At 36.0% G+C, this 25,685-nt stretch overlaps 1 protein-coding gene across 2 annotated transcripts in view; it reads left to right on the plus strand.

Moving 5' to 3' along the window:
• The first annotated feature begins 8,286 nt into the window (after positions 1-8,286).
• LOC115232490 overlaps positions 8,287-25,685 on the plus strand; it is a 59,132-nt gene continuing 41,733 nt past the window's right edge. For both annotated transcript variants that reach the window (XM_029802391.2, XM_029802392.2), the window contains exons 1-4: positions 8,287-8,485; positions 18,814-18,945; positions 21,281-21,510; positions 22,862-23,054. In XM_029802391.2, the coding sequence (XP_029658251.1) occupies positions 8,434-8,485; positions 18,814-18,945; positions 21,281-21,510; positions 22,862-23,054 (607 nt within the window). In that variant the 5' untranslated portion in view covers positions 8,287-8,433. The remainder of the gene's footprint in view (positions 8,486-18,813; positions 18,946-21,280; positions 21,511-22,861; positions 23,055-25,685) is intronic.

Raw genomic sequence — 25,685 nt, forward strand, 5'->3', positions numbered from 1 at the left:
CATAATACCTAAGCAAAATAAAGATTCCAAGATTCCAACTGTAGCTCTTGAATATCTAATAGGCCTGCCTCAAGAATGAACTCACGACACAATTAGCCAACCATGAGACCCTCAGAATTCCAGTTCAAACGACTAGAAATAGTAGTCAAATCTCACCCAAGCTTTAAAGTCTTAAAAACGGAAGGATGCATTGGATATTATACATACAGGTGTTGGACGAAATAATGAAAAAAAAAAAAAACCCTTAAAATTTCAAAAAAAATTATTTTTATATGGGATAGAACAACTTTAGCAGTAATTACAGCTTGAATTCCACGAGACATGGACTCGTACAGAGTCTGAATTGTTTCCAAAGGAAATTTTGTCCATTCTTCAGCTAAAACAGTCTCCAGTTCTTGTAGTGATGATGGTGGAGTATATCGACTCCTTATTTCTTTTTCTGAAATGCATCATAAATGTTCAATAATATTGAGATCTGGGGACTGTGGTGACCAGATAAGATGTTCAACTTCACTAGAATGTTCCTCGTGCCATTCAGTAGCAACTTTATCTGTGTAAATTGGTGCATTATCATCCTGAAAGATTGCGTTTCCCTCCGGAAACAGTTCCGCAACCATAGAATGAATTTGATAAGATAAAATGCTTAAATAGTCTTGACTATTAATTCTGCCATGAAGGGAAACCATTGGGCCGGCGGATTTCCAAGATATAGCCCCCCGATCATCACAGATCCTCATCCATATTTAACAGTTGGAAGAAGGCATTCTTGGTCAAATGCTTCTTTTGGCTGTCTCCACACATATACTCGGCCGGTGGTCGGAAATAAAGTAAAGGATGACTCGTCCAAGAAAATAACATTCTTCCATTGTTCTAGGGACCGATTCTATAGGTTTTTACTCCACTCTAAACGCTTTGTAACATTTGTTTTTGAAAGTAGTACTATTCTGATTGCAGCCCTCCCGTGAAATCTGGCTTTGTGCAGCTCCCATCGAACAGTTTTTGTGGAAACTGGGTTCCCGAGGTGGTCATTAAGCTCTGCAGTAATTTTGGGAGCTGTACTTTTGTGATCCTTTCTAATAATTCGCGTAAAATCCGACGGTCCTTATCTAAAAGTTTTGGTCTTTTTCCGAAGTTTTGTTTCGACGAAGTGGGTTTTTCCCTCTTTCTCAAAGGCTGTCATTACTTTAGAGACAGTACTTCTTGATACCTCAAACATTTCGGTTGTTTTTGTTACGCTCGCGCCTGCTATACGAGCACCAACAATTTGACCTCTTTGAATGTCCGATAGATCTGTCATTTTAACGAATTTTAATTACCTTCTGATGATATCTGTAGAAAAACAGCAATTTTATCAAGACATATTAAGCAACAGTAATAATAAATAAAAAAACCCATAAAAATAAACAAGCTTTTGACGGTTTTATAGATATGATGCTAGGTGTTTCCATTATGTTGTCCAACCCCTGTATAAAAAAAGTAAAAGATGAAATGTTTATGCCCGGACGTCTTTGATTGTAAGTATATGTTCCACCGGGCTTGGCCTGAGGATAAACAACCCACACGCTTTTATGATGTAGGAGCTGTTACTGGATGCTTTATTCAAGTAATTCTGCATTACAAATCGAAGCATGTGTTTTGTTTCTATGACACAAATCGATGTTTGGATTGGAGTTTGCTAATAAATCATTATATGGTTATGTTTTCCAGCCTGTTTCAGGATCTGACCAATTATCTCTATTTGTATTAGCCATATACTTTCATTTATAAACGATACACATTTTTGTTTAGCTAAACGCAAAGAAATAAACATTTGTGACTGATGTATCGATTAGATATAAACAAGATTTTATTAGATTGATGCACAAACCTCAGAGTGTTTCCATGTTAAGTCACTGAACAAGTGATTTAGATGCCATTGATTTATTATATTAATGAATTTTATATAAATCTTTCGATTAATGTCAATGATAACTCTATACAAAAGATGGCTATCTTTTATTGTTGCTTTTTTAGCTTCTTTGAATGAATTCTCTTTATACGATCGAATGTATATAAACATCTTGTTACTTATTCTGTTTGTGAAATAAGATATTCATTTGTCTATTCTTGTGCATCAGTGAACATTTGCTTGTTTACATTATTTACTAGAAGTTAGTTCACATTTTAGTTTCATGCATTCAAAACATTTAACTTGATCGAGTACATTAGGTGCCAACTCATTAATCGAAGTATAACAGGTTCATATCCCTCCACTTGAGTTGCGCTGTATCAACAGTTAAGCCATTTAACTGTTGACAGTTTCGATGAACCATGTGATCTCACTGATCACAGTGGTGGGTTTAGAACTGTAACATTGACAAATGTCTCATTGACATACTGTGTTAGAAAAATCACCTACTGTCCATGAGGTGATTTATATCTCACCTACTAACCGCTAAAGAAAGCACCGACCCAGTGAGTCCCTGAAATGTCTGAATGGGTTAATAGCATGTAGTTATCTTTTTTCTATTTTTAATAGGCAGAAGTTACAAAAATGACTCAAGGGTCGATAGTTTCGTGCATGGCGCTTGATAAATGCTGTTATGAAATTCTCGACCCTTGAATCACTTTTGTAACTTCTGCCAATTACATACATACACACATACATATCCATGCATACATATACACACACACATACATACCTACATACATACATACATACATACATACATACATACATACATACATACATACATACAAGAAGAAGAAAAAGAATAGAAAAGGATTAGAGAACTTTATTATGGAAAATAGGAAGGAAATATAAGACGGCCTCTTCCCGCTGTAATGAAATGGAATTAAAAATTGCAATAAATTAAATTAAACTATCATAATATTAGTTCTGGAAGTTCATATATTTTCCATATAAAAATCATATGGTGGTGTACGAGGGGTGTTCCTTAAAAATTTCCCCTTACCCACTTCCAAGAACTGGGGTGAACGAAACATGGCATGATTATTAGTCATGACACACTTCTCTCACCGCTTTATGCAGTTGTGAAGACCTCGTCTGTAGAAATCGGTCGGTTACGTCTGGAGCCAAGCTCTGAAATAAATTCATCATCGCCCGAAAGGTGATTCTCCTTCAAAAGAGACTTCATGGTTGGAAAGAGATGAAAGTCAAATGAGTCGGGAGAATAAGAGAGATGAATAAGGATTTTATAGCCGCAGGAGTGTACTTTCATCTGGGAAACATGCGCATCGTCAACTGGAGTGTTGTCTTGGCGGAGGCGGACTCCTTTGGACAGCATGCCACGCTTCTCTGCTTTGATGGCGTCTTGTAGTTTCTGTATAATATGCCCCATTCATTGCCAGGAAATCTATCATACTTTGTTAGAAAATCCATCATCACTACTCCGCTCTTGTCCCAAAAGACAGTAATCATCACCTTGCCTGCTGAGGGAAACTAAAAGAAGCCCGTTGTATATATATATATATATAATATATATATATATATATATATATATATATATATATATCTGTATATGTTTGTGTGTCTGAGTTACTCCCTCCAACATCGCTTGACAATCGCTGGTGGTATATTTACATCCCCGTAACTTAGCGATTTGGCAAAAGATAAAAATAGAGTAAGTACTAGGCTTACAAAGATAAGTCCTGTTCGACTAAAGTGGGTGTTCCAGCATGGACGCAGTCAACAGACTGAAACAAGTAAAAGAATAAAAGAAAAAAGTGTGTATATATATATATATTATATATATATATATATATATATATATATATATATATATATATATATATATATATATATGCACACACACACGAGTGAGTAGACAAAAGAAAAAAGGGCACTCAACACATTTCTTAGAGGTTATATGTTTGGTTCAAACTCCTTACTACTCCGAGTCTTAAGCGTGATGTTAATTCTCAACACTTGAAAGATTGAATGAGAGGTGTTAGAGAAAATCAACGTATATTACTGGAAGATAGCCATAAAAAATTTAGAAGATATATATATATAATATAAATTAGAAATAAAACCACTATTATGCAACTCAGTGATAGATATAAACCAATACATAAATAACAAATAATATACATATATATATATATATATATATATATATATATTATATATATATATATATATATATATCACCGTGAACACCGTGACCGACCAGGCTATCAGATGTTGCTACACATCGCTGGTCACAATGCGCTTCGCATTGTTTTAGCCTTCAAATGACGCCACCCCGCTGGCTAAGCGAGCAGGCTAACAGAAGAAAGAGTGAGAGAAAGTTGTGGCGAAAGAGTACAGCGGGGACCGCCACCACTCCCTCCCGGAGCATCGTAGAGCTTTAAGTGTTTTCGCTCAATAAACACTCACAACGCCCGGTCTGGGAATCGAAACCGCGATCCTAAGACCGTGAGTCCGCTGCCCTAGCCACTAGGCCATTGCGCCTCCACACACACACCACACACACACACACATACACACACACATATGTATATATATATATATATAATATATATATATATATATATATAGATATATATGTATATATATACATACGTACATACATACATACATACATACATATATATATATAATATATATATATATATATATAATATATATATATATATATATATATATATATATATATATTATATATATATATATATATATATATATATATATATTATATATATATATATATGTTACCCATAGAGATATGCAAGAGAAATAGCGAGTGGGAGTAAGGTTCTGTTTAAAAAAAAAGTAATCACAACCAACAAAATGTAACTCGTCTGTTTTGAAAATGTGTGGAGACCCTTTTAGAACAAGCGTTTTCAGCAATGATTAAAAGGAACAACAACAACAACAAAAGAAAAAGATATCGTATGAGACTTAATTCAGAATGATATGTGGCCGTGTTTCTCTGAAACTGTGCCTAGAATTTAGTTACTGGTTTGAAAGAGCCAATTTCATCTATCTGATTAAAAATGCAGCAAAAAAAAATGAATAAATAAAAAATGATATCTTACATAGATATCTTTTTACAATATCTTACAATGATATCCTATATTGACAAAAGGCCAGAATTTATTTTGATGTAAGAACACAAGCAATGGATTATTTTGACCGCTGTATTTGACTGGTCTTTTTATTTTATCGAGCCCAAAAGGATGGAGGACAAAGTTGATCATGGTGGTATTTGAAAACATTAGATGAAATTAATAGCACACACACGCGTGCAAGCGCATGTATATATATATATATATATATATATATATATATATATATATATATATATATATATATATATATATATATATATATATATATGTGTGTGTGTGTGTGTGTGTGTAAATAAGTAACAAAGATGTCCAGGTATCAGTGCATTACGGGTGTTTCAAGCGGGTCCATAGCAGAATTCCGCTGCAATAATAGCAAAAATAAGCAATAAATTTTAGTCTCTAGTACTGATGAAAAATTTGCTTAAAAAAGTTTAATGGAGTACTCTGTATCTTAGAAATCTATATATTTGTACGCATCCGAAGGGAGCGGTTTATTTCAAATTGATGTAATGTTTGAATTGATCGATTAAATGGAGCCACTTGAAACGGCCGTAATGCACTGATACCTGGACACCCTTGTTACTTATTTGCTTTCTATTCACCTAACTTCGTGCTGTGAGGACAATACTGGACAGACTTGTTGCCTCAACTCAATTACATTTATGTATATCTATAGCTATACATAAATGTAAGGGTATTGCTATACATAAATGTAAGGGTAAGGCGGTCGATTGGGAAGGATCAAAAGTGATTTTGACCCTATGGACCCCATCGGCCGCAACAGATCTGGTTTTCCTAGATTCTTTTAAAATGGCTGGCTGTAGGTATCCGGTGATACTTGAGGGACGTCTCCTCAAGTCTCACTCGTGCCTGCAGCTAGGACACATTAAAAAGAACTGCTCCCAGGACCATAGTAAGGTCCTTGAACAGTCACTGGATGTCACCACCCCTACCCGGTCAAAGGGAGAGGTGGATGTGGTTGTAGCCTCCTCAACTCAAAAAGGATTAAAAAGGAAGAAGGCGGGCAACAATGGTTGCCCACCGAAGGACCCCAAGGCTTCGGTGGGTGGGGGAGAGACTCCGGACAAAGCGGAAGAGCTCCACTCTCCCGAATTCAGGAAGAAAAGAAAAAAAGAAAGAAGAGCGGGTCATTTCAGGTGGGATATGATGTGCCGTCTGCATGTCCCGAAGTTGTGCCACCCACGGTGGAAGAAACGACCATCACCCTTAAATATGATTAATTAATTATATTTTTCTACAAGGGTGGGGAGGTGGAAAAATAGTAGAAGAACATAAAGAGACAGTAGATATGGCCTTCACACTGGATCTCGAATAGCCTCCGCAGGTAGCTGTGGAGATCATAAGGTTTCCCTTGTGGGAACGGCTTAAAGGATTTGGGGAGGAGTTTCGCATATGGCCGGGTGGCCATAACACGACTTACATGTCCTACGTGAGTGAGGTATGGGAAATGGTGGAATACAGGAACTCAAGCGGCATTGAAAATAATGATGGATATATTGTTGGAAATATCGATGAGAAGGAGGGGAAAAAGCCTCGTTAGAGGGTTTGAAATCTCATCTTATTGCATCATTTGTAGTGGTTTATAACCTCAATTGCGTGTTTAAAATAAAAAGAAACATGTTAAGTAAGAGGTTTTAGTACCTCCTTCTTGTAAGAGGTTTCAAACCTCATATTGATTAAAAAAAAAAAAGAAAATATGTTTTCGAGAAAAATCCAATCGACCGGTGTTGGGTTTCGTCTCTCATTTATTCATTTTATTTCATTTTCATTCATTAATGTATTTGTTCAGCACGCAGCTACTCTGTATACTGCCTTTATGGCAAATAAAATGAAATAAAGTAGCTTGCTTACGAACCACATGGTTCCGGGTTCAGTCCCACTGCGTGACATCTTGGGCAAGTGTTTTCTGCTATAGCCTCGGGACGACCAAAGCCTTGTGAGTGGATTTGGTAGACGGAAACTGAAAGAAGCCCGTCATATATATGTATATATATATGTGTGTGTTTGTGTGTCTGTGTTTGTCCCCCCCAAATCGCTTGACAACCGATGGTGGTGTGTTTACGTCCCGTAACTTAGCAGTTCGGCAAAAAGGACCGATAGGATAAGTACTAGGCTTACAAAGAATAAGTTCTGGGGTCGATTTGCTCGACTAAAGGCGGTGCTCCAGCATGGCCACAGTCAAATGACTGAAACAAGTAAAAGAGAGTATATATATATTATTTACATTATTTACATTTGACGGATATTTGTCCTCATCTTGTTTGTTGTTAACACGTTTCGGCTGATATACCCTCCAGCTTTCATCAGGTGTCTTGGGAAAATTTCGAACCTGGGTTATCATTCCTGAGGTATTTTTCGATGTCATCATCATCATCGTCGTCATCGTCATCGTCATCGTCATCGTCATCGTCATCGTCATTGTCATCGTCATCGTCATCGTCATCATCATCATCCTCATCCTCATCATCATCATCATCATCATCATCATCATCATCATCATCATCATCATCATTATTTTTGATTTTTTCTTATCACCTTTGTATTTCTAACCTTTTAATAAACCGATAAATAGCAATAAATAGCAAAGAAACCGATGAACTAAACTATATTTATTGAATCATGTGTAGCAACACAAAATCTCTCCTTTCTCTTCCATACTCATGTATCTATTATTCAAATTTGTATGAAGTGGTCAAACGTTAACTCTCTCGGACACCCAGGAAGAATCACACGTAATTGTCACTATTGTATGGAGATGGTCCTGTTGAAACTTGTTTCTCTTAGAATCTAGGTAATGTATCTTTTTAGAATCTACGACATAAATAGTAAAATCAACCACCACAGCTACATAAATAAAGAAATATAAAACGCTAAATTGAAATAATAACAAATCGATAATCTTGTACAAAAACATTCGATTTGTTATGACAGGAAAGAAGTTAAGATAAACCTAAGAGATACTTACGTATGTATGTATACACACACACACACACACACACATATATATATATATACACGTATATATATATATATTTATACACATATATATGTACATGCACTCACACACACATACATGTACTTACACTCACAAATACGTATAACATACGCGTGTACGCAGATGGGCATATCGATAACAGATGCTATAAATACGGATGACTGTTTATAAACGTCACAAATTAAGAAGAGCATCATTCACAATCAGAATCTTTTGCGCTCGTCGAAAACTGAGAGCAACTCTATATAATATTCTCTTTAAATACACACTGAAAACATATCGACACATATAAAGCTGAAGAGATTCATGAATATATCCAAATACAAAACACAATCGCAGATATGAGAGGTAACATAGTGGTTGCAATTTTAATGCTATATTTGAGAATTGAAGGTAAGAATATAGAAATGTTATAAATATATATTTGTAAAAAAAAATAATAAAAAACCCCTTGAATATCTTTGTTATTTTGGCAGGTCTTGTTAATTTATATTCGTGGTTATCTAATTACTAATAAACGAATGAATTGTTGATAAATGATCTTCAAATGCGCGCACAAACATATGCTCCCCCCCACACATACATACACACGCTTATACGATACACACATATATATGTGTGTGTGCATAAATATAAACAAACAAATATTTGTTTTTTTTTTATTTGCATTATAAGCGTCGAAAATGTGTATTGTACGATACAAATAAGAAGATGATATTTTTTCGAACGCATAGTTGCAGTTAGAAAAGCAAAAATACTGGGTAAATTACCTTGTCAAGGCGGAAAAAATTGTCAGCAAGCGCCCCGTAAGGGTAAATTATCCTGTATTTCTGCAGTTCTAACGGCATTGAGGGGTATGGGTTGGAATCCCATAACTAACATCATTCTTATTTGTATTGTACAATACATACATACATACATACATACATACATACATACATACATACACACATATATATATATATATATATATATATATATATATATATATATATATATATATATATATATATATATATATATATATATATATATATATATATATATATATATATATATATGTATATATATACACACACACACATATATATATAATACCAGCTGAATTCAATTCGTCTCCAGTCGAAAGACGCTTGTTGTTTTGTCCTGTTATTATCATTATTATTATTATTGCTTTTTTGTATTATTTTTGTTTTTATATTCGTGTAATATCGTCCGGTTTTCCGTACTTGTTTCGTATATATTCGAAGCTTTTTTCCAAGGAATCTAATGCTCTTAGCTTAGTTTTTCCTAGGGGCTGGCCAGATTGGAGCAATCTCAAGATTAATCAGCCGAAATTGCGAGGGTGATCCGGTTCTTTTTCTTTCGTCTATCTGGATGTTATATATATATTAATAATAAAATATTAGGGAATAAATCCAAACTTACAGGGAAAAATCAGATTTAGGATTAAATCCAATTTTATAGTATAAATATATTATATTATATTAAATATTAGGATTAAATCCAATTTTATAGTATAAATATATTATATTATATTAAATATTAGGATTAAATCCAATTTTATAGTATAAATATATTATATTATATTGTATTAAATTAGAGATAAAACCACTATTAGGCAAATCAAACAATGAAAAACATAAGCCAATACATAAAATTAATTAATTTATATTATTTTAAATATATATCAAAAGTATTAAAAGTTTAATAAAAGATAAAGAGTAAAACACTACGATCGTTTCATGGCTGTACAATTCGTAATAAACCATTAATTTTCCCATTCACAATCTCATTGACAAAGCGTAGATTCCTCACGCTTAATGAATTCTTCAACAATTTATTCTTTTTTTGCTAATAACGTAATTCCACGAGTATTCTTATAAACGCTGTAAAGACGTTTTCCGATTCAAAGTTGTTTTATATTCTATAATTTTCACAGACGATAAATACGATATTATTTGTTATTGTCTGAGGTTTTGGTGTAAGTTGAGAGGATAATAAAAAAGCTATGGATGATTTAGTAATTTACTGCAAAACCCATGGCGGCCAAAATGATCAGAACGGTTGCTTTTAGTATATTTAACCGTTGAACTCTAATGTTTTGAATTTGTTTACGTGACAGTTCGTTTACTAAACATTAGTAAGAATATCTGCAGTGTACTTTGTTAATATAATGCCACTTACTCCGTTACCAATTCGTTAGCAGATTATTAAGCTTCGAAAGAAGGATGATTTAAGTATTAGGTCTATTGCAAAGATTGTTAACAAGTCAAAAAGTGTTGTTCACGGTATTCTTAAGGTCTACGATGATTGTGGTTCGTGTGAAGCAAGAAAGTCTACAGGTAGGCCAAGAAAAACGACCAAGAGAGAACATTGTGCTATGGTAAAGTTGGTTAAAAAGGACAGATTTAAAACTGCTGCTGTTGTTTTTCGAGAAATGAGCATTGTACTGAAGAAAACTTTACCTCGAAAAACTGTGTCTCGTCCTTTAGTTGAACATGACCTACAAGCAAGAGCACCTGTAGTGAAGCCACTGATCAGCTCCAAGAATAAAAAGTGTCGTCTTACCTTTGCAACCGAACATGTGTTGTGGTCTCAAGAAAAATGGCAAACGGTGCATTTCAGTGATGAATCTAAGTCTATGTTATTTGACTCAGATGGGAAAAGGTACGTTCGTCGAAAAGCAGGGGAAAAATTGTCACCTAAATGCCTTAAGACTTGTGTTAAATTCGGTGGAGGAAGTGTCATGGTTTGGGGGATGATATCTGGAGATGTTGTGGGCCCTTTGCTGCGATTACATGGAAAGATAAATGCAGGAGTTTATAAACAACTTGTAAAAGATCATGTCTTGCCTGTGCTGAGAAATTCAACTAAGCGACCACCCATATTCATGCAGGACAATGCCCCATGTCACAAGGCTAAGGTGGTCATGAACTTCCTCAAGGCTGAAAAGGTTATTGTTATGGATTGGCCTGCTCAAAGCCCAGACCTCAATCCTATTGAAAATGTGTGGAATATTCTAGGAGAACGTTTGAAAGCCAGAAATCCTAAAACAACCGAGCAATTATGGAATGCCCTTCAGGAAGAATGGAATAAGATCACCCAGCAAGAAATTGAAAATTTAATTTCCCCATGCAGTCTAAAATGTCAAACTTTGATTGAAGCTAAAGTGCTTCACACTAAATATGAAATAATTCCAGCATTCTCTGTCACTTTTTGATTATTTTGTTATTTTTTCAACCGTTCTGATCATTTTGGCCACCATGGGTTTTGCAGTAAATCACTATATCATCCATAACTTTTGTATTTCCACTCAAATTACACCAAAATCGCAGAAAATACCAATTAATGTCGTATTTATTGTCTGTGAAAATTATAGAATATAAAACAACTTTAATAAAAACTTATATCTATTTTTCTGACGAAAACAATGCCGTTCTGAAAATTTTAGCCGCAACTGTATGTATGTATATATGTAAGTCTACGTGTATGTCTTTGTTTCTATGTTTCTTCCTCATCACTGCTTCACAACTGCTGTTCTTTTATTTACATCCCCATAACTTACTGGTTTCACATGAAGAAACTGGTTGAATAAGTACCAGGCTTATCAAAATAAAAAAAAGCACGAGGCAGTGTCTCATATTTTTGTTTGCCCACTCATTTGTATCTATCAATCTATCTTTGTGTGTGTGTGCATATATATATATATATCTATATATATATCACCGTGACCGACCAGGCTATCAGATGTTGCTACACATCGCTGGTCACAATGCGCCGCTTCGCATTGTTTTAGCCTTCAAATTACGCAACCCCGCTGGCTAAGATGGCAGGCAAACAGAAGAAAGAGTGAGAGAAAGTTGTGGCGAAAGAGTACAGAAGGGATCGCCACCACCCACTGCCGGAGCCTCGTAGAGCTTTAGGTGTTTTCCCTCAATAAACACTCACAACGCCCGGTCTGGGAATCGAAACCGCGATCCTACGACGGTGAGCCCGCTGCCCTAACCACTGGGCCATTGCGCCTCCACACACACACACCACACCACACACACATATATATATATACACGCACATATATTACACACACACACACACATACACACATACACACACACACACACATATATATATATGTATGTATATGTGCATATTAATATATATTATATCAAAAGTTAATGTTTTTATGTGTGTTTGTGTGTTACTTATACATTTGAAAACTGCTGCACCGATCCTATTGAAATTTGGATCACAAAATCACAACTTAGCCAGAAGGGTAAAGTGTGTTTCATACAATTTCATGGACAAAAATGCCTGAATGGATCCTTATGATATTTGGAACTTAGATTCAATGCATAAGGGCGAGTATAATGCAATATGTTTGGTTTGAATTTCAGATGGCTTCAAGCGGGCAGAACCCCATGAAAATTCAAATTTTTCGATGTTGATGAAATTTTAACCATGGGTAATTGACACACATCAAGAAGTATTCTCAAAGTTTCCACTTCTCATAAGGATTCTAAGACCCCCTAATGGGGGCCTTAACTCCCAAATTTTAGACATTTCTTTTATGATTCAAAACTAGGTCAAAAGTACTGAATGGATCTTTACGAAATTTGGGAATTATATTCTATGCGTAAAGGCCATAACTCCCATGACAATTCATATATTTTTGCTGTTGATGAAATTTTAACCATAGATATTAGATACGAATGAAGTAATAATTATTATAATTTCATCTTCTTACAAGTTAGAAAGACCCCTTCACGGGGACTTAACACCCACAATTTAGTCATTTTATCTAAGCAAAGACGAATACAGTTGTACTCTTGGAAGCTGTAGGGTCGCCCGAGCATAAAAATGAGCATTATTTGCAATTCAATGGTACAACAGAGTAAGAGTTTGCTTTGAGATATACTTTGATTGTGATTTCTGCAATGTGCTGCATAAATTGTCAAGTAAATGAGAGGCATCTTTGCCTCCACTGATTCAATTGCAAAGTGTGAGTAAAGTTATTTGGTTGTAGACATCCCTTCAGTCATTTTATTATAACTGCGTCACACATAGTCCCCAGATGGTAACATTGATTTCAAGGCCTTCCCGGATGAGTGACTGGTTATTCAAAGACATTTATAAATTGTAAATTTATTCTGTCCAGTTACATATCAGTATAGTGGTCATTTGCAAACTCCAGAGGTGACACTTTCATTTCTCCTTAGCCCTCACGTCACACAGTTGTTAATGTTGATTTCAGTTGCGTCACGCCCTTCCAATTGCTATAGACCCGTAATGCATACGGTTGCGCCTGTCACCTGTATAGTGAGGAATCCTACATTGGGAGTGGTAACGACTAGGGTATGGTAGCTGACTGCTTATTGTGATCATTCGTCTTTTGGTTTCCTGTAGCTTTGCTCTCTTTTACAAACCCAGTGAACATACATATATTTCCTATTTCAAAGAAATTCAAACAATAGATATAAGACCCAAGTTGAAAAGATTCTCAACAATTCAACTTCTCTGGTTGACATTAAGACACTCACCCCCAATAGGGGCCTTAACACCCACATTTTAGAGCCCCATGACCTTCATTTTGCAGGAGAAAATCCTTTTAACAGGTTCTATAAGACCGGAATTTTGGAATCTGCGCATAAAAATCAGTATTATGGGATACATGTGTCATGATTACAATTTTGTAGGATGTGCAAAGAGGGAAATAACCCTCATCTGCAATTTTGATGAAATTCGAATCATAGGTATTCCAGTTCATTACAGAGAATAAAACAGAAAAGTCTAATTCTTCAATTGCATGTAACACGGGCAATGCTGGGTACTTCTGCTAGTATATATCTCTATATATAAACGGCAAAATGTCTGTCTGTGTGTGTGTCCTTTATACAAATCCACAATTTTTTAGTTAGAGGATTCGCACTTTCTATGGTAATTTAAAACCGCCCAAGGATAGTCGTGCACATCTTTACATTTCCCCAGTCACCGCGCAAAGCCATTAAAAATCAATAGAAGTGACTTCTTGTGAATTTTCTATCCAAAACCTAATCGAAATGCCTGAAGCTTGATACGCCAATTGAATGCCAGCCATCTGTATGTGATTGGTCGGAGATTTGGACAGTACTCGCGTGTATGTGCGCACGCACGCAGCTGTATTTGCATGAACTAGCACTTTGACCCGGCGTGTCGGGTCATAGTGCTAGTACACACACACACACACATGCACACACACAACACACACATACACACATACACACACACACACACATATATATATATGTATGTATATGTGCATATTAATATATATTATATCAAAAGTTAATGTTTTTATGTGTGTTTGTGTGTTACTTATACATTTGAAAACTGCTGCACCGATCCTATTGAAATTTGGATCACAAAATCACAACTTAGCCAGAAGGGTAAAGTGTGTTTCATACAATTTCATGGACAAAAATGCCTGAATGGATCCTTATGATATTTGGAACTTAGATTCAATGCATAAGGGCGAGTATAATGCAATATGTTTGGTTTGAATTTCAGATGGCTTCAAGCGGGCAGAACCCCAATGAAAATTCAAATTTTTCGATGTTGATGAAATTTTAACCATGGGTAATTGACACACATCAAGAAGTATTCTCAAAGTTTCCACTTCTCATAAGGATTCTAAGACCCCCTAATGGGGGCCTTAACTCCCAAATTTTAGACATTTCTTTTATGATTCAAAACTAGGTCAAAAGTACTGAATGGATCTTTACGAAATTTGGGAATTATATTCTATGCGTAAAGGCCATAACTCCCATGACAATTCATATATTTTTGCTGTTGATGAAATTTTAACCATAGATATTAGATACGAATGAAGTAATAATTATTATAATTTCATCTTCTTACAAGTTAGAAAGACCCCTTCACGGGGACTTAACACCCACAATTTAGTCATTTTATCTAAGCAAAGACGAATACAGTTGTACTCTTGGAAGCTGTAGGGTCGCCCGAGCATAAAAATGAGCATTATTTGCAATTCAATGGTACAACAGAGTAAGAGTTTGCTTTGAGATATACTTTGATTGTGATTTCTGCAATGTGCTGCATAAATTGTCAAGTAAATGAGAGGCATCTTTGCCTCCACTGATTCAATTGCAAAGTGTTGAGTAAAGTTATTTGGTTGTAGACATCCCTTCAGTCATTTTATTATAACTGCGTCACACATAGTCCCCAGATGGTAACATTGATTTCAAGGCCTTCCCGGATGAGTGACTGGTTATTCAAAGACATTTATAAATTGTAAATTTATTCTGTCCAGTTACATATCAGTATAGTGGTCATTTGCAAACTCCAGAGGTGACACTTTCATTTCTCCTTAGCCCTCACGTCACACAGTTGTTAATGTTGATTTCAGTTGCGTCACGCCCTTCCAATTGCTATAGACCCGTAATGCATACGGTTGCGCCTGTCACCTGTATAGTGAGGAATCCTACATGGGAGTGGTAACGACTAGGGTATGGTAGCTGACTGCTTATTGTGATCATTCGTCTTTTGGTTTCCTGTAGCTTTGCTCTCTTTTACAAACCCAGTGAACATACATATATTTCCTATTTCAAAGAAATTCAAACAATAGATATAAGACCCAAGTTGAAAAGATTCTCAACAATTCAACTTCTCTGGTTGACATTAAGACACTCACCCCCAATAGGGGCCTTAACACCCACATTTTAGAGCCCCATGACCTTCATTTTGCAGGAGAAAATCCTTTTAACAGGTTCTATAAGACCGGAATTTTGGAATCTGCGCATAAAAATCAGTATTATGGGATACATGTGTCATGATTACAATTTTGTAGGATGTGCAAAGAGGGAAATAACCCTCATCTGCAATTTTGATGAAATTCGAATCATAGGTATTCCAGTTCATTACAGAGAATAAAACAGAAAAGTCTAATTCTTCAATTGCATGTAACACGGGCAATGCTGGGTACTTCTGCTAGTATATCTCTCTATATATAAACGGCAAAATGTCTGTCTGTGTGTGTGTCCTTTATACAAATCCACAATTTTTTAGTTAGAGGATTCGCATTTTCTATGGTAATTTAAAACCGCCCAAGGATAGTCGTGCACATCTTTACATTTCCCCAGTCACCGCGCAAAGCCATTACAAAATCAATAGAAGTGACTTTCTTGTGAATTTTCTATCCAAACCTAATCGAAATGCCTGAAGCTTGATACGCCAATTGAATGCCAGCCATCTGTATGTGATTGGTCGGAGATTTGGACAGTACTCGCGTGTATGTGCGCACGCACGCAGCTGTATTTGCATGAACTAGCACTTTGACCCGGCGTAGTCGGGTCATAGTGCTAGTACACACACACACACACACACACACACACACGCACACACACACACACACACATATATATATGTATATGTATGTATGTATATAAAATATAAATTAGAGATAAACACTATTATGCAACTCAAACAGTAATAGACATAAACCAAAACATAAAAAACAAATAATATATATATTTATAAAATATATAACTAGATCTCAAAAAGTATAAAAATGAATGATCAATATATAATAAGTAAAAAGTATTGATCATTCATTTTTATACTTTTTGAGATCTAGTTATATGTTTTATAAAAATATATGTTATTTGCTTTTCATGTTTTGGTTTATGTCAAAAGTATTTGCGAACAGGAAGCCTAGTGTTCTCGTAGACCGAAGTCGAGTGAATGGCATAAAGAGTGCCGTAAGGCTCTCTTGCTATTCTAGCGCTCGAGAAACGCCAACCTTCCACACGGATTTTATATAGTGGGTTGGTAGAGTCTGAATACGACGATGGCCCGGGGGCGACTCTAGGTCTCGAGTTTATTCAACTGGACAACCTGTTTCACCGTACATTCGGGTTGGGAACGTTGGACAACTTCCAAATGTCCTTCACCTGGCAATGCTACAGAGATGCCTTGCCCGATTGGGATAAGCTCGCAAGACACGGTAAACGTCGGTCGCCGACCTGTCCAAGATGAGGGGTGGCGGACAGGGAAACCGTCCCTCACGCTATTGTTCAGTGTCCGGAGATATCTGAAATGTGGGCTTATGCTGAACACCTGTTGCCCGGCGAAGGAAGAGTACAGCTGTCGACTGAGTCAATTATAAAAATTGACCCACCGGTAGTTTTAACGAACGAAGGTAAGAATTGTTTTCTCACGGTTGTAGCAACAGCGAAAGAGTCAGTATGGCAGACTAGGATAAAAGGAATTAAGACAGTCAACTTTATCTCTGGTCACAATTTACGATCATTATTTTCTTTTCATCTGAAAAGGACGGTGTGGCTGGAGAAAAGATGTCTGTCAGAGTGTACGTTCCAAAAGATATGGAAGCATGTTGCACGAGTGTTGTGCGTGCAAGGAACCGTGTGAATAGACGGAATAAAAAAAGAACAAAAAAGTTACCAGCGATAGATCGGGGCTTGTGGGGTCGGAGCGTGGCCTGGTCATCGCTTCATTTGTGTTGTCCCAGTATTGTTAATTTTATTCGATTGTCTATATATCATACCGCAATACTGATCCCATCAGTTGTTCTGTCCATTTCTATGTTTAGACCTCGGTGGGCAATAAAGAGATTGGTATTTCGTCTGCCGCTGCGTCCTGACTTCAAATTCCACCGAGGTCGACTTTGCCTTTCATCCTTTCGGGGTCGATTAAATAAATACCAGTCACGCACTGGGGTCAATTTCATCGACTTAATCCATCTGTCTGTCTTGTTTGTCCCTTCTGTGTGTAGCCCCTTGTGGGCAGGCAGTAAAGAATTAACAAATTGACAAACCTAGATCAGTTCAATTATGTGGAAGAGAAATTTAAAAGTGTAAAGACTTTTCACTGGTGTTTGTTGCAGAGAAAAATTCTAGCTTTAAGACAAAAGGATGTTAAAACGCCATTTAGCAAGCTCCGAGCGCTCCCTATTGGACTAGTGGATGCATTTCGATCTCGTTAGTTCTGCTCAGCACCAGATCTCAAGAGAGACAGCTCTGAGACGGAAAGACACCTTTGTTTCCTTTATCGTAAATCAGTCATAATTATTGACCAACTAGCTTAAAAGTTTCACTCCTTGCGGACTTTCAAGCTGACTCCCGCTAAGAGCTAACTGGGCCGCAGGCCCAAAACTGAACAGCGAAATAATAATAAAGCATTTATTGGTATCCTACCGTCTCAGATATATATAACAGAGTATCGCATTTGGAAAAATTGTATCAATGTAACATTTGGAGATCATTGTAAAGCAGTAGGATAAACAATATTCTTGATTCTACCATTTGGTGTGACCATGAAGAGATTGTTGCCATTTCCAACTCTGGAACAACCAATATAGATCTGATCATGGGAAAGCACCGCTGCATGAGGTGAAGTCCAAAAATTTTCAGTTATTGAATTTTCAGTCTCTTGAATTTAAAGAGCATGTTTGCTGGAATCTGGAATTCTTGGAATAAACACATTTTCTCCTTCTCCTTGTCCGCTGAGGATTGTTGCTTCCAAATGATGTGGATGCATTTGCCTGACAATCAGCCTTGTTCCATATATATATACGTTTGTATGTATGTAAGTATGTATGTATGTGTGTGTGTGTGTGTGTGTGTATGTGTGAGAGAGATGGAGAGAGAGAGAGAGAGAGAGAGAGAGTATACATGGGTACATGCCTATATATTTTATTTTTGCAGCAAAATGCCCACAACTTGAAAATTCTATTCTGTCGATGGAGTTGGAGTCTTGTAAAAGTCTATATTACCAAACTGACAACGTGGGAAATCTCAAATGTGACGGAGATAGATTTGATAAAGAATATTTAAAAAGTAAGTTAGCTTTTATTACCATTTATTTTTTGTCATTCGCTTGGCTATATTTCAATTATACAGTGTTGACCAACTTCGAGATGTATATAACTCTGAATAAGGCAAACACATTGTTTCAAATGAGAAAATTTAAGATCAGAACTGAAAGGCACTCCATCGAACTGGAAGAGTGTTATTTAGTACGATTTCCAGACACGAAATAATGACCCCCCTAAGCCAGTTGGTATTCCATGAATTTACCAATAATGATTCGTCTTTTCAAAATTGATCTAAACAATGTTACTTTTTTATTACAAAGATAAATACAGATATATCCAATATCATCCCTCATAAATTCTGGATTTATTAAAATTATCTCCGCCGGAAGAGGATGTTTTATAATAATCAAATAGCAATTATGGACAATTTCACTTTGAAAGGGAAGACAATCTAAACAATCAAGAATTCTCCAGTGTTGACATCAGTAAGGAAAAGGTCTGGCTTATAATCTGAAAATAAGTGGAAAGATGATGTATGTTTCTGGCTCAGTAGCCTTCGTCGGCACGACAGTTGTCTAACCTTATTCCCAGAAGCTAAGGAGCTTAGACTTACGCGATTTACATAATTTTTATGCTAGACGATTACAAATATTAAGTGAGACGTAGGCAACTTGCCAGCAGAAACTTTAGTACGCCGGGAAAATTGCTTCGTGGCATTCTGACTGTCTTTACGTTCTGAGTTCAAATTCCGCCGAGGTCGACTTTGCCTTATCCTTTTAGAGTCGATAAAATAGGTACTAATTGAACATTGGGGTCGATTTAAAAGACTATCTCCTTCTCAGAATTGCTGACCTTGTGCCAAAATTTGAAACTAATATTAATTGAGATGAGGGGCGGCGAGCTGACAGAATAGTTTGAACGGGGGGCGAAACGCTTAGCAGCATTTCGTCCGTCTGCACTTTCTGATTTCAAATTCCACCGAAGTCGATTCAGCTTCTTATCCCTTCGGGATCGATAAAATAAGTACCAGTTGAGTACTGGAGTCGATGTAACCGACTTAGTCTCTTCTCCAAAACTGGTGGCCTTGCGCCAACATTTGAGACCAATTTTAACTGAGACACTGATATAACAGAGAATTAAATCTAATGTTCGGTCGTATCGGAACTGATACTTCATCTTCTTCCTTTAAAGTTTAATTGAAAAAATATCTTGAAATTCTAGTTTTTTTCTTTTACAGAAAAGAAACAGGATCTTTTCGGTTTGAACGGCAGTTTTTTCTAGCGGTGTCACCCATAATTATGATCCTAGAATCGATCTATTGCATTTCAATCTCTTTTAGGGTTAGGGTTAGTTAGGGTTAGAATTAGGGGTGGGGGAAGGGTATCTTTTTTTCTTCACAAATGTAAATAAACCCAATCTGTTTCTTAAACGAGGGACATATTCATACGACACAGAATGCTTTTTAACTCAATACATGTCACTGATTGGTTGAAATTGCAGAAATTGAAGAAAAACAAGAACAAATATCTTACAAACTATAGAATTCTCTCAATAAAGCCAAGAGAAAAAGATGTTTTATAAACACATTCTACCAGTATACGGAGTTTAAAATTTTTTAGTTACCTAGAAATTATGTTAAAAACTGCCGTTCAAACCGAAAAGATCATTGAAAAAGAAACATGCACAAGTACTTTGTTCATAAACACCTATTTAAATTCGTAAGTAGAGGCGCAGAGCAGTGACGGAAAGAATACAAAATTAAAACCATGCTTAAAAAAGACACTGGAAAATGACATAGATTTAAGAAATAACTAATTCGAAGTAAATATGTAAATTTGAAATAATGTAAAAATTATGAAAAAATAATTAGTTGAAATAATTATGTAAATTTGTGTAGAGTATATTTTTACTGAAGTAAAAATGTAATATAGTGAAGTTATATATTGGTTTCAAATTCTGGCACAAAGCCAGCAATATAGCGCAGGCTCTAAGTCAATTATAACGACCCCAGCATTCAACTAGTACTTGTTTCGTCGACTCCAAGGTGATGAAAAGTAAAGTCGCCCTCGGTGGAATTTGAACGCAGAACGTACAGACAGGGGAAGTGCTTGTTAGTAATTTGCCCGGAGTGCTAACGATTCTATCAGCTCGCCGCCTTTAGACAATATTTGTAGTAATTTCTTTTAACCAAGTTTTTTTTTTAATTATTAAGACTTTCATTGACGTTTTATTTCCTCTCTTATGTTTACGTGTCATATATTGTCATATATTGATCCCCATGAAAAAATTTAAATTAATAGTACTTTTGATTTTTTTAACAATAATAATCTGGATTATTCTTTCCTATTTCCTTGAAGTTCAAATTAAAAATTGTTCACAATCAACTGCTCCCAAACCTTCCAGAGAATGTAACTCCAGTTATGATTCAGATAAAGCAACAGAATGGACAACAAACAAGGAGGGCCCAGGAGCTTGGATTAAATTCTATTTCGATGCTGTCTACTCAATATCTAGAATATCATTGTATCAAAGGAGTGGCTGTTGGGAGCAGATAGAAAATATAACCGTTAAAACTGACAACGTACAAGTAGGTTTTCTTTTCTATTTCTTTTTATAATTCGCAACACGAAAACAGCAGTTAGATATGCATATATACAAACATACAAACATACATACAAACATACATACATACATACATACATACATACATGCATGCATACATACATACATACATACATACATACATACATACATACATACATACATACATACATACATACACACACACATATGGTAAATGAAAGCCGGAAGATGGAATATACAAGAAATTTTATTAATCACGACAATTGTTTCAACACATCTAGCATCGGTCCCTCACAGGTGGGACAATTAACAACTGATTCAGGAGCATCGGGCGGTGCCGATGTGTCTCATCGGGTGATAAATAGATATAACTCGTTAAAATAACAGTTCCGCAATTTATCTTCTCATTTCATAGAAAGAAAAGCCAGCAAAACAAAGGATATATCTTCAGTTATTTACAGGGTCAAAAATAAAATAACAGATTCAAAAAAGAAATAAATACGCAATGCAGAAAGAAAAGTATTAAAAATAACCGTTAACAGATATGGATGTATAAATGCCCTCGCGCAAGCTGCATGGCGCGTGTACACTGGCTCATACAAGCATCCACAAAAATGGAAGCATACGTACACGTGTGGTTTGGTGCACACACATTCGTATAGCAAATATCTAGCTTGGTGTTTATAAGAGTGGGGAGGTTACGACTAAAATTAATTCATCTATACCCTAAAGTAAATTGTGTGTGTGTATACTCGTGTATATATATATATATACATATATATATATATATATATAAACTTCTATGCTGAAGTAGAGACATGTTTTTATCTATCTCCTTACTTCTTGGAGATTTTTAGGTCTAATTATACTAATGTGTCCATCTGTTCTAATTTAATTAAATTCTATGTCTTTGTGCAGCTGAAGATTGCTCTACATTTAACTAAGAACACAATATAATGTAACCAGTATACATGAAATATAAAGCTGTTGAAGATTAAATTCTGTATATTCTACACCTCAAAGGGCCATTTTCATAAATGATCAATACCTCTTGTTTAAAGAAAACATATAAGCTTTATTGGATTCATGTTATAGTGACGAAAACAAATTTACCTTCCTTCGCCTTCACTGATCTGCAACATCTACATGTATTCAGCCGATAAAACCTTACTTTATACAAAATTCTTTGTGTTGTACTTATGGGACATAATACAAAAGAAAGCCATCCAACGGACTGGCAACAGTCCATTAACTGACACATAAGATGTAATATTTAGTGTGCTGTATACTTTCTCTCCCATTTCTATTGTCACAATTGCCTGTGTTTCTTAAATGTATCTTATTTTTCTCCTCAGGTCAGATTTAAATTGACAAAAAACAACATGACCGATTACCTAGACACCAATGTATACAATGACATTTTAAAATTACCGCCTAATGTATTGAGTAATTACGTGGAAATACAAGTGAACAGCGTGTATTCTAAATGTGAAGGTCGATTAGCAAAAGAAAATGTTGGTTTGAGAGAAATATCGTTTCTTGGATTCGGTAAGAATAGACAGTTGTTTATGTTAATGTAGTTTTATATATCTAATTAATGTGTTAATTACTCATTATTTTCTTTCAGATCTCATTTGTGCTTACGTTTATTACAAATTAATAAAAAAATGAAAAATGGAAATATACATGTTCCCTTAATCAAAAGCAAGATGAGTGCGTTGAAAAAATTAATTAAATTTCCAATTGTGGGTAATCGAAAGTCAGATGCGTGCTTCAAGTCCTGTGATGAGCCATACATCTCTTTTCCGTCCGAGAGTGGTTTTGTTCTTATATATATATCTATTTTCTATATATGTAAACATACATCTACCCAACCATATATATATATATATATATATATATATATATATATATATATATATATATAATATAATTTCGTAATAAGATAAAAAACCAAGGCTGTGCAGATTTTAGAATATTTATAGATAGAATGTCTTACAGCTGTTTCCAGGATATTTATTATATCCCTTCATATATATATATATATATATATTATATATATATATATATATATTATATATATATATATATATATATATATAGCTTAGAGACCGGTATTCTCTATATAGAATACACTTCGTAGTGCTCAAGAAATTTAAATAAATTAAATAGAAAAATGTATATATGAAATTAATAGTTATCGCCATACTAATATGGCAGTCTTATAAATATAAGACTAAAGCTGTCGCTTATTAGCTCCATGAGGCCATCGCCTTAAGCTAGCTATTTGACACACAAACTGCGTCCATTATAAACTTCGAACAAGGGAGGTCAGCCGCTTCATCCTGCCAGTCAGACAGCTACAGACGACGTTTCAAGGTTGTTGCCTTTTTTCAGTAGCGACACCTGCAAGTCTGACTACGCTGCATTGATAAGGGGCAACAACCCTGAAACGTCGTCTGTAGCTGTCTGCCTGGCAGGATGAAGCGGCTGACCTCCCTTGTTCGAAGGTTTATAATGGACGCAGTTTGTGTGTCAAATAGCTAGCTTAAGGCCTCATGGAGCTAATCAGCGCCAGCTTTAGTCTTATATATATAAGACTGCCATAGTAGTATGGCGATAACTATTAATTCCCAGTAACGCTGCCGTAATCTCTTTTAGAGAGACTTAGTAATTTTAATATTTCTATTATTGTAAACAAGTGGATGTATTCCACCGAAACTAGGTAAATAAAGCCTTCGAACTGGGACGATCAGTAGCGACACCTGCTTTTTGAATTTTGGTGTAGGATATTTAGGATTACGTTATTGGTGTGTAGCTGTACTTTTTTGGCGTCGGAAAAATTTTGACTACGTTATTGTAGTGTCGCGGTTCGTGAGATCGAATCCGGTCGTGGAAGTTGTTACGGCGTGGTGAAGTTTTTGAGATTTTTTCTCGAAAATGGAAACCCAGACGTATGCGGGTGCAGCAGGCAAGGGCCTGGTTGCGAACGAATTGCAGTTAGAAGAAGTCATCGTCGAGAGGGAGACGTTGAACAAGTATTTCGACAGCTTGAAGAGGGTGGGTGACTGTGTGAAGGTCACACCACCCGAAGAAGAAGCGGAAGAAGCGGAGAAACGGATTATAACGTACAAAACGTGGAGCGTGACTTCAAAGAAAATAGAAGATGGAGGAAATTGAATGCTGTCTTAAAGGAATAGAAGGAGAGTCTACCTACTACAACAGAGGTAGAAAGTTCGCAACGGTGGTCGTTCACTTTAAAAGTGAAGACGAGGCGAAGAAGAACGCAACGAAAATTTTAAAAACAGAAAAATGGGTGTGTTTACCAAGCTACTGCGGGAAAAGGGCAGTAAGAATAAGAATAAGTAAGATTTCGCCGGAACTAAATATGGAAAGGATTTTAGCAGCAGTGGTGTTTAACTGCAAAGAAAACGTGGAAATATTGAAAGTCGAAAAATCAAAAGATGTAAAGTGGTGGGGTTATGCAGTGCAGGCGTTGGTCCACATTACAGTGCCTGACCTGTATAACATCCCGGAGGAGTTGGTGTTCCCCGACGAGACACGTCTCAGAGTCGTGGGGGAGAGGAGACCCCCAGGGTGTTACAAATGCAAAATAAGAGGCCACATGAAGGATGTGTGTCCGCTGGGAGAAGTGCGGGAGAAAACGATAGCACTGGAGACTTTAACGAATGAGTTGCAAGATGAGTGTGTGGAGGAGGAAATCGTCACTACAGATAATGTGGAAAGTGGTGAAGAGTTGGAGAAAGAAAATAGAAAAAGAACGCGGGTGGAATCACCACCTAAAGAACAAAAAAGAAGAAGAAAAAAGCGAAAAACAAGATTACTGACGAGAAGGAAAACCGAACGGGAGAAGAGGATACAAAAGCAGAAGTGAGTGAACCGGTAAAACTAACAGCAGAGGAAGAATGGGACAGAAGAATGAAAGAGCAGTTGAAAGCTTGTAAGAGAGGAGGAAGACCCAAGGGAAAGAAACACAGAGTGGTAATGTTATACGACAAGGACAAAAATACGGAAAAGATGTTGGCAAGTAGGAAAGGCTTAATTAGAGTAAAGTTGAACCCAGAAATATATGATGACCTGTGGAAGGCGGTAATCGTGGAGAAAGAGACAGTGCAGAAATTGACATATGATTATAGAATATTTGAATGGTTATATGTA

The sequence above is a fragment of the Octopus sinensis genome, linkage group LG2 (assembly GCF_006345805.1).
Source record: "Octopus sinensis linkage group LG2, ASM634580v1, whole genome shotgun sequence".
Lineage (NCBI taxonomy): Eukaryota > Metazoa > Mollusca > Cephalopoda > Octopoda > Octopodidae > Octopus > Octopus sinensis.